This window comes from Neophocaena asiaeorientalis, unplaced genomic scaffold (assembly GCF_003031525.2).
Source record: "Neophocaena asiaeorientalis asiaeorientalis breed wild unplaced genomic scaffold, Neophocaena_asiaeorientalis_V1.1 scaffold59, whole genome shotgun sequence".
NCBI lineage: Eukaryota > Metazoa > Chordata > Mammalia > Artiodactyla > Phocoenidae > Neophocaena > Neophocaena asiaeorientalis.
In genome coordinates, this window is record NW_020174268.1 from 3,734,258 (window position 1) to 3,745,872 (window position 11,615).

Below are 11,615 nucleotides of genomic sequence, written 5' to 3' on the forward strand. Positions count from 1 at the left end.
AAACACAAGCTTTAAATGACACAATAGACCAGATAGATTTAATTGACATTTATAGGACATTCCATCCCAAAACAGAAGATTACACTTTCTTCTCAAGTACACATGGAATATTCTCCAGGATAGATCACATCTTCGGTCACAAATCAAGCCTCAGAAAATTCAAGAAAATTGAAATTGTATCAAGCATCTTTTCTGACCACAACACTACGAGGTTAGAAATCAATTACAGGAAAAACTGTATAAAACACAAATACATGGAGGCTAAACAGTGTGCTACTAAATAACCAAGAGATCACTGAAGAAATCAAAGAGGAAAGTTAAAAATACATAGAAACAAATGACAATGAAAACACTGTGATCCAAAACCTATGGGATGCAGCAAAAGCAGTTCCAAGAGGGAAGTTTATAGCAATTCAATCTCACCTCAAGAAACAAGAAAAATCTCAAATAAACAATCTACCCCACACTTGAAACAACTAGAGAAAGAAGAACAAAGAAAACCCAAAGTCAGTAGAAGGAAAGAAATCATAAAGATCAGAGCAGGGGCTTCCCTGGTGGTGCAGTGGTTGAGAGTCTGCCTGCCAATGCAGGGGACATGGGTTCGTGCCCCAGTCTGGGAAGATCCCACATGCCGCAGAGCGGCTGGGCCCATGAGCCATGGCCGCTGAGCCTGCGCGTCCGGAGCCTGTTGCTCCGCAACGGGAGAGGCCACAACAGTGAGAGGCCCGCGTACCGAAAAAAAAAGATCAGAGCAGAAATAAATGAAATAGAAACAAAGAAAACAATAGCAAAGATCAATAAAACTAAAAGCTGCTTCTTTGAGAAGATAAACAAAATTGATAAACCCTTAGCCAGACTCATGAAGAAAAAAAGGAAGAGGATGTAACTCAATAAAATTAGAAATGAAAAATGAGAAATCACAACTGACACTGCAGAAATACAAAGGATTATAAGAGACTACTACAAACAACTATATGCCAATAAAACGGACAACCGTGAAGAAATGGACAAATTCTTGGAAAGGTACTATTTTCCAAGACTGAACCATGAAGAATTAGAAAATATAAACAGACCTAACATAAGTAACAAAACTGAAACCATAATTAAAAATTTTCCAACAAACAAAAGTCCAGGACCAGATGGCTTCACAGGCAAATTCTATCAAACATTTAGAGAAGAGCTAACACCAATTGCTCTCAAATTCTTCCAGAAAATTGTTGAGGGAGAAACACTCCAAAATTCATTCTATGAAGCCACCATCACCCTGATACCAAAACCAGAAAAAGATATCACAAAAAAAGAAAATTATAGACCAATATCACTGATGAACAGAGATGCAAAAATCCTGAACAAAATACTAGCAAACAGAATCCAACAGCACATTAAAAGGATCATACACCATCATCAGGGGGGATTTATCCCAGGGATGCAAGGATTCTTCAATATATGTAATAAACGCAAATCAATGCACACTAACAAATTAAGGAGTAAAAACCATGTGATCACCTCAATAGACGCAGAAAAAGCTTTTGAGAAAATTCAACACCCACTTATGATAAAAACTCTCCAGAAAATGGATATAGAGGGAACCTCCCTCAACATAATAAGGCCATATATGACAAACCCACAGCAAGCATCACACTCAATGGTGAAAAACTGAAAGCATTTCCACTAGGATCAGGAACAAGACAAGGATGTCCACTGTCACCCCTCCTGTTCAACATAGTTTTGGAAGTCCTAGCCACAGCCACAAAGGAGGCAAGAACATACAATGGAGAAAAGACAGCCTCTTCAATAAGTGGTGCTGGGAAAACTGGACAGCTACATGTAAAAGAATGGAATTAGAACACTACCTAACACCATACACAAAAGTAAACTCCAAAGGGATTAAATAAAGCCTTAAATGTAAGACCAGACAGTATAAAACTTTTAGAGGAAAACATAGGAATAACACTCTTTGACATAAAGGGCAGCAAGATCTTTTTTGACCGACCTCCTAGAGTAACAAATAAAAGCAAAAATAAACAAGTGGGACTTAATTAAATCTAAAACCTTTTGTACAGCAAAGGAAACAAGACAAAAAGACAGCCCTCAGAATGGGAGAGAGTATTTGCAAATGAAACAACAGGCAAAGGATTAATCTCCAAAATATACAAACAGCTCATGGAGCTCAATATCAAATAAACAAACTACCCAGTTAAAAAATGGGCAGAAGACCTAAATAGACATTTCAGCAAGGAAGACATACAGATGGCCAAGAGGCACATGAAAAGATGCTCAACATCACTAATTATTACAGAAATGTAAATCAAAACTACAATGAGGTATCACCTACACCAGTCAGAATGGCCATTATCAAAAAAGCTAGAAACAATAAATGCTGGAAAGGGTGTGGTGAAAAGGGAACCCTGCTGCACTGTTGGTGGGAATGTAAATTGATACAGCCACTATGGAGAACAGTATGGAGGTTCCTTAAAAACCTAAAAATAGAACTACCATATGACCCAGCAATCCCACTACTGGGCATATACCCCGAGAAAACCATAATTCAAAAAGAGACATGTACCACAATGTTCATTGCAGCACTATTTACAATAGCCAGGACGTGGAAGCAACCTAAGTGTCCATCAACAGATGAATTGATAAAGAAGATATGGCACATATATACAGTGGAATATTACTCAGACGTAAAAAGAAACGAAATTGAGTTATTTGTAGCGAGGTGGATGGACCTAGAGTCTGTCACACAGAGGGAAGTAAGTCAGAAAGAGAAAAACAAATACCATATGCTAACGCATATATATGGAATCTAAAAAGAAAAAAATGGTACTGATAAACCTAGTGGCAGGGCATAGAGGTAGGCATAGAGAATGGACTTGAGGACATGGGGTGGGAGGGCAAAGCTGGCGTGCAATGAGAGGAGCATCGACATATATACACTACCGAATGTAAAATAGCTGGCTGGTGGGAAGCAGCAGCACAGCACAGGGAGATGGGCTCGGTACTTTGCGATGACCTAGAGGGGTGGGATAGGGAGGATGGGAGGGAGGCTCAAGAGGGAGGGGATATGGGGACATATGTATGCATACGGCTGATTCGCCTTGTTGTGCAACAGAAACTAACACGGTATTGGGAAGCAATTATACTCCAATAAAGATCTATTTTAAAAAAAAGGATAATCAACAAGGACCTGCTGTATAGCACAGGGAGCTCTGCTCAATATTATGTACCAACCTAAATGGGAAAAGAATTTGAAAAAGAATAGACGTGTGTATATGTATAACTGAATCACTTTGCTGTACACCTGAAACTAACACAGCATTGCTAATCAATTATACTCCAATATAAAATAAAAAGTTAAAAAAAAAGGGAGGCTGAATTTCAATTTCGCATAAAGGAAATTTTGTGTTGACTAGAAGGTAAGATGCTTGGGCGTTTTTCATATGTATTAGAAGACAAGAAAGTAACAAAGTTAGTCAACAGAAGGGGAAAGAAAATGTAAAGGTAAAAAATGTGTTATCTAAATGGGTCTCTTTCATAAGGAGAAAAAAAATTAAGGAAATGTAAATTAGGAAATGTGGAGGAGTAAAATTATGGGGATATAAATTTACCATAAAATATATTAATATGTCCAAGTTCAAACTGTGGTGAGCTGGACTCTTCCTATCTCAAGTTTGACAAAAGTGCCAACACAACAGAATCAAATAATGAGATGGGGTCAGTCAGAGGCTATGAAACCCAGGCATAGAAACTGGTTTTAACCACACAGGCTAGCTGGGTTTTATCAACAGGTTGCTGCAAAGGCCCACAACAAAACCAGACTGAACCAGCGAGATCCTAGATAGAGGGCAAAATAGGCTAAAGGTCACCGCTTTCCTGAACTTGATTTATCTCTGTGTTTGTTTCAAAAGTACCTGGTGTTCGGCAGAGATGTTTTGCAGCTGTACTTTGAGAGATACACAACGGTCAACCGCCCCGAGCCGGCTCTGACTTGACCACAGGAACACACCTACGTAGATGAAATCTGGAGGTGTCAGAGAACGCGCTTTGCTTCATCACCATGCTTATATCTCCGCCCTAAGAGGGGGTTTGTACTCTGCTGGCACAGTTTGTGCCGTGTGCGAAGGAGCATGGAAGACTGCGCATGCCTGGCTTCCCCTGGAAGTCTCCGCCCCCTTCCTCGAGCCCAGATGACCTCTCTGCCTCCTAACCCTTAAAGTTCCCTTACTGCCCTCCCTTCTGGGAGAAGATGCCTTTAGAGCTCGAGCTCCCCTTCTCCATTCTCTGGCCATTGAGTAAAAGCCTGTCTTGCTTGCACCAAACAGTTTCATCATTGGCAGCACAAACCTGAGCCGGAAAGAGCTCCCTGACCCAGCCAGGGGGGCTTCGGTTCAGCCGGGGCCCCAAGAGGGGGGGGCCTCACATCTCATTCGGTAACAAGATCACCTTATGTAGGGCTTACCATTTTTTCAAATCAGTTTCCTGGCTCCGTGCCCCCTTAAGTCAGAGAGAGGATGTGAAAAGTGGTCAGAGGGGAGACAGGGGGAGAATTTGTGAGTATATTTCTTTGCATCAAATTGTTGCGATTCTGTGAATCCCCACTCTCCCAAAGGGGATGAAGTTTGGGGATGTTACTTCCTTCACCTCAGCCTAGTGCGGGGGAGGATGGGTGAGTCTAAGCATGTTCCCTCAAGTTTAACTGACACAAGCACCGGTGCCTGACTTGCTTCTGAGAAAGCTAAACCTGCATGGGCTGGCCTCCAGTTGACTAGATTAGCCATTAATATCAGAAGAAAAGGCACTTCACGTTATGTATTCGTTATGGCTCAGATGCCGTCCAATAGCGCCACCTAAAGGGGTGGAGAGCTCACAGCAGCAAAAACCTGGAGGTGAAGGCAAAATTCTTAGAATGAAAGATGGAGTCACAAGTGGCTACCTAGAAACAGCTGCCTCTATCCTGGTCTGCAGAATTTCCGAGCAAGGGAATCTCAGAAATCTCTAAGAACTTAAAACCCAAAAAAAGGACTAATGAGAAAAGGAGTCAGGTGTGTGTGTGTGTGTGTGTGGAGAGGGGTGAGGAGTTGTTTTCCTACAAAGATTGAGATATTTGAATAATGCCTTGGTTGGAGTAGACATTCTAGTTTCTGAATTGAGGTTTGCATTTCAACATGACCCAAGGACTACCAATTACTTAAGAGTGGGCTAGAAAGCCATAGAATTTTCTAACTTTCCATGCAAGGGCGGGGAAAGATTACTCTGTCACATAGAATATATTGGGGCAATGGGAGATGAAAAATAAAGGTGTGGGGTTTTTTTGTTTGTTTATTTTAATTTTTATTGGGGTAAAGTTGATTTACAATGTTGTGTTAGTTTCAGGTTTACAGCAAAGTGAATCAGTTATATATATGCATATATCCACTCTTTTTTAGATTCTTTTTCCATATAGGTCATTACAGAGTATTGAGTAGACTTCCTTGTGCTATACAGTAGGTCCTTATTAGTTATCTATTTTATATATAGTAGTGTGTGTATATGTCAATCCCAATTTCCCAATTTATCCCTCCCCCCTTCCCCCCCCACCATAAGTTTGTTTTCTATATCTGTATCTATTTCTGTTTTGTAAAGATGTGTTTTGATGATGACTCTGAAGGGATACAGTTACAGATGTAACCAATAACCATTTAGGAAAAAAAAAAGCTTGCACCAAAAATAAAGTTAAAAATACAAGCACAGTGAGATAACAGGTCACTTTACACAAAAAGTAAAACGAGGCTCAAGGAGGGCTCAAATTGTTCAAGACTGCATGACTCATAAGTAGCAGACCTAAGGCTTCAACTCAACTCTCCAGCTCCTGAGCTTTTAATACCTAGGCAACATTTCCTCTGCTGCTTCCCCTCTAAGAATATGATTATGGTCCTCAAGGTCTGTTCCCTGCTGTGGTTTACAGGGATGAGTCACACTCGCCATAGCTCTGAAAGATGATTTTTGAATTTAAAAAGCTGGTGAGATGGCTCTGAACAATGGAATATAGCCCAAGGCTGCAGTTTTGTTTTATGCATTACAGCATTTTAAAGCCACTAGTGCCCTGTTCTCTAAGATGAAAGTAATATATCAGTAGGAGCTAAGTCAAAGAGAACAAGCTGGTCTCCAGGTGGCAGACAGTATATGGAGTCAACAAAAGGAGCTCTTCCTGTGGTCTATTAATAATTCAAAAGCCTCCTCCACTCTCCTCCAACTCCTTTTCCTTCTTTTCATCCTATTTCATCTTCTTTCCAAATAAATAGCCTCAGCTGACCGGCCACACTTAGGTAATCAGAGCACAATGCAATTAATGACTGTTTACAAGATTCTTGCTAGTATTTTTTTACCCTTTATAGTGTTTGGCCTTTAAAATCAAGTGAACATGGAGACTTTTTTTGTTTTTTGGCTGTCTTTCTCTTTGACGAATGGTATTTATGCCTTTAAAACTTTTTTTGTTTTCATTCCAGAACCTTTTACTGATGAGATTTATCAAAATGCAACTGCAGATGCGCCATTGATTGTCTGAACACAAAGTGCTATTAGAATGATCTCACGACAAGAAAACAGTAACAAAGAGCAGCTTTAAAAAAAGCCAGACCCTTAGCTCTTTTTAGGAGGGGTTATATTTTTTACCCCCAGAAATAATTCATCAAAGTCTGTCGCCCTGAATAAAATTAGAGTTTTCTTTTAGCTCTGGTAATAGGCAAGTCGTGGAAAAGCAATGCTCAGAAACATCTGGTAAAAAAAAAAATATATATATATATATATATATATATATATACTCTCAGAAAGAGAGTTTGTGATTTTATTTCTAGTGGAGGAATGGCACCCAGGAATCAGATACGCATCTGCCCACAGAGCTGCAGTTCCTCTTCCCCAGTACATGGGGACCATTACAATAGGTACAAAGTATTAAATATTTTCAACATGATATTATTTGATTAAAATATAGTCATAGTCTCACCCCCTTCTTCAAGCATAGGTATCAATCAGACTTCAAAGTATACGCTGAAGCAAAAAATAGTAAGAAGAGCCACGCGTGAGGGAATTTTTCTCATTCATTTCTTACTATTTTCTTTCTGTGTATTTCCTTTATTTGCCTAACGTGTAGTTCCACTGAACTGTTATACGCTTATTCGTTTTGCAGCAACATGGTCAAGCTTTGGTATATCTTGCTAGTGGCTGTCTTATCAAGGAGTTTCGTTTACTATATGATGCAGATGGTGGTCTGTAGGTGAGCCTGCTAACCTCTGACACAGCCAGCTGTTATGATGCTCGTGCCAGGCTGCCGCTGAGGCCACCTTTAGACCTGCGGTAGTGAGGACCTTGAGACCGGACTTGCAGCCCCGGCCTCTCTTCCAGGCTACCTTCCAGACTGCCTGTCTCTGCCAATTCACTGTGACTAAATCTGACCTCCCTTCAAACTGGCTCTCTTCCTAATTTCTATAATTTTTAGAGGCAATGCTGTGCAGTGAAAAGAGTAGAAATGAGGTGAAAATGGGGTTGAATACAAACTCAACATTTGTTGTTTGATTGGGAGCTGGTGTTATTCTCCCTGAGGCTTATTTTCCTCCTCTGTAAAGTGTCAGTAAAAAAGACTGGAGGATTGTGGGCACTTAACAGGTTAACATTTCTAAGTGCCTATCCCAGTGCCTGGGACAACACAGATGCTGAATAATCACTCACTTCCTCCCCTTTCCCTCTCTGGCAACGACACTGCCATTGCCTACAGTGTCCAGGTTGGACATGTTGAGAGCAGTTTTTCTCCTTCCCTCTCCTTTACCCTTAATTAAAGCCAACTGCCAAGTAATTGGATATTAGAACTAGCAAGAACCTTAGAAATCATAGCCATCTGATTTATTGACAATACATAGAGACATAAGTCACCAATTCTCCTAGCAATTTGTCTCCCACGTCAATTTCAGTAACAATCATTTGGTGATGAAATGTGTTACTTGATACTTGGAGATTATATTCAACAAAAAAGAATCAACCAACTCTTCTTAGTTTAGTAATGATGGGCAAACACAGCTTCCAACTCACAAGTCAAACTTTTTTTTGTGGCCGCGCCGTGCAGCTTGTGGGATCTTAGTTCCCCGACTGGGGATCGAACTCGGGCCCTCAGCACTGAAAGTGCCGAGTCCTAACTACTGGACCTCCAGGAAATTCCCAAACTCTATTTTCCTAAATGCTGTCCTATGGCTCTTTATGACTCAGTTTCTTTGGCATGCCCCTGGTATGTCCCTTCCCTCTTTGCCATTCACTGAGGAGAGGAATACATCTCAGAGACAACTGGAGGAGAAAAGGATCATAGAAAAAAAGAACAGGAATAAAAGATAATTCCAAAGGAAACAACATCAATTTTGAAAAGCCTAAAAGTTGACTAATGAATTACAATAATACATATAGCCTCAAAACTATTTACACCATGTTTTATATATGCTAGGGCATGGTTTGTTTGTGTCCTGTCAAGTGGTTTATAGTAGAAAATCCTAAGGGATTCACCCTACCAAGCAAAATAAGAACTAGATATGTTCATGTGTGTGTTCTTTATAACACAACTATTCTTCCTTTCCTACTCCATGCTGAACACCCATGCACAACCCAAACCTCCTCTCTGATACCTTCATCCTCTTCTCCCTCCCATGTTCTATGTACAAGAAAAAAGTAAATTATCCATAGTCAATGCATAGTACATGTGAAGGCAAGAAAAACATAAATCATGTGAAGTGTTAAGGTGTAAATAATTACATATTGTAAAAAATCAAGAGTCTATTTCTTTAATTTTCATAGCTACTGAATATACATATCATCCAGAATTTTCTCAGTAATAAAACTAGAGCCAGAAAAGAAAAAAAGACCCTAGATCTAGTGAGATCCTTATTATACTGACATCTACAATTTGGAAGGGCAACATGGAAAGTTTCAGAAAGAGCTGACCTTCAGACTTGAATGTTCTGCTCCCCAGTCCAATGCACTGATTGGATTCCATGAGGGGCAAACAAGTGGGGGGAAACGACCCACCACCATCTAGGATTCTAAATGTAAATAATTACATATTGTAAAAAATCAAGTCTATTTCTTTAATTTTCATAGCTACTGAATATACATATCATCCAGAATTTTCTCAGTAATAAAACTAGAGCCAGAAAAGAAAAAAAGACCCTAGATCTAGTGAGATCCTTATTATACTGACATCTACAATTTGGAAGGGCAACATGGAAAGTTTCAGAAAGAGCTGACCTTCAGACTTGAATGTTCTGCTCCCCAGTCCAATGCACTGATTGGATTCCATGAGGGGCAAACAAGTGGGGGGAAACGACCCACCACCATCTAGGATTCTAGCGGGTTACCTCTGAAATGCGAAGGCATGCTGCTCACAGAACAGGATGGTGGCCACGAGGACTCCAAAGCTATAAAGCTTCATCCCCACGGCGATTCGCTATAAAACAAAACTCTCTGAAGAGAAGGGTCCAGGTAGCTGATTACTTAAGAGCCTTCTTTGCACACTGGTTAAAATATAATGGCATGCCCACCCTCAAAAAGAAAGTATGATAAGAGTTGTTATTCTCATTGTAGACTATCTAGAAAATATTTAACTCTTCAGGGAAGATGAGGCCAAGAATAAAAGGATAGTAATACAGTGGAAACGTGTCTTGTTTGTTGAAGAACCATTGCTATAGAGTATTGACCCATGGATCTCAGCCCATGCTGAGGGAGATCTCCTGTGGAGTACTAACTCATTAGGTCTTCCGTTGCTTTTCTCTTTTTCAACATTTTCAACTTACATGAAGACATAAAAGGTGAGTTTTTCAAATTTATGGCTGAGAAGGAGAGCTTATATGGAGGATTATAGGATCTCCATTCAAAGAGAGTTTTCCTCGTCCATGTGGAATGATGGCTCCACACGTAAAAGAATAAGAATGCTATGTGTGGGGAGCTCTTCTGAGAAGTAAAAGAATCAGGTAGTTGTGAATCATGTTTATTTAGGGAAGGTCACCGTAACAGCCATAACACCATAACAGTCTGAATCAAAGCCTACCGTACGTCATTCTGAAGGTAGCACCATCTAACATTTTGTCTGGTGTGAGGCCACATCTAACCTCTGTAAGTGGAAGGACCCTGGTCCCCTTCCTACATTCCCACTGGTAAGTGCATTTGAATGCCCTTGAGGTCAGGGCAGGCAAATTTGCAAAATAAATCATCCTCCCTTCAGTGGACTTCTGAGAAGGAAAGGATTGAGAGTTCAGAGCTCTCTCTGGGATTCAAAGGTACTGAAACATATTTAATGGATCGAGGTGACCGCCACTGAAACGACTGGGTTGGCCAGAAAGCTTGTTCATGTTTTTCCATTCCATAACATCTTATGGAAAAACCCGAACGAGTTTTCTGGCCAACCCAATACATTTTATATAAGAAAGAAGGAGAAAAAAGAAAATACATGCGTTTCTGCTCATTTGTGGAGAAAGAAGCACAGGCAGGATAGACCAGAAATCAATGAGATGGGTTACCTCCAGCAGGTGAGTGAAAAACAGTGGGAATAAGAAGTGGGTAGAAGAGGGAATACGAACCAGGTAGAAGAGATGGGGGGAGGGACATTTCTGCGAGTAAAACTTTTTGAATACCTCTGTATTTTAGAACCGTGTTAATTTTTCACATACTCAAAACAACCAGTCAAGTAAATAAAACGAATACAAACCAAACCAAATGAATGTAATTTTGTTTCAAATAAATAACATAACCACACTGAAGTGGAGAGGGGGAAAAACTAACCAAAGTGAACTTTTTTTTTTTTTTTTTGCAATACACGGGCCTCTCACTGTTGTGGCCTCTCCCGTTGCGGAGCACAGGCTCCGGACGCGCAGGCCCAGTGGCCATGGCTCACGGGCCCAGCTGCTCCACGGCACGTGGTAGCCTCCCGGACCGGGGCACGAACCCGTGTCCCCTGCATCGGCAGGCGGACTCTCAACCACTGCGCCACCAGGGAAGCCCCACAAGGCTTTTTTGATGGACAAACATTTTTGTTTCTCTTGGGTAGATATCTAGGAATGGAATTGCTAGGTCATAAAGATATTTAGTTTTATAAGCAACTCCTGTGCCTTTTTTTCTAGGTAGTTGTATCATTTTATACGCCCACCAACAATATATTAGAGTTCTAGTTGGTCCACATCCTTGTTACCTGACGCAGTCTTTTTCATTTCAGCCATTCTAGTAAGTGTATGGTGGTGTCTAATTTGGCTTTCATTTAAATTTCTGAGATGGCTAATAATGTTGAGAACCTTTTTTGTGCTCATTGGCGATAAGTATATGTGTGTATGTGAGTTCCAATTGTTTGCCTGATTTTTAATCAGATGGTTTGTCTTATTACTGATTTGTAGAGGTATTTATATACTCTGGACATCTATATGACACAATAAAAGGCAAAATTACAGATACAGAAAATAGGTTAGTTGTTGCCAGGGCCTGAGGCTGGGGAGGAAGGGATTCACCTACAAAGAGGTACAGGAGAAATTTCTGGAGTGGTGGGAAAATTCTTAAGTTGAATTTATTGCATGAAGAGAGAGAGAGAAGAACACAACAGCTTGATCAGATGG

General features: G+C 40.4%; 1 protein-coding gene across 1 annotated transcript in view; it reads right to left on the bottom strand.

The window, feature by feature from the left end:
- Positions 1-10,784, bottom strand: part of CPB2 (carboxypeptidase B2) — a 38,381-nt gene extending 27,597 nt beyond the window's left edge. Inside the window, exon 1 of the mRNA XM_024755570.1 lies at positions 9,375-10,784. Within this exon, the coding sequence (XP_024611338.1) occupies positions 9,375-9,448 (74 nt within the window). The 5' untranslated portion in view covers positions 9,449-10,784. The remainder of the gene's footprint in view (positions 1-9,374) is intronic.
- Between the last annotated feature and the right edge of the window lie 831 nt (positions 10,785-11,615).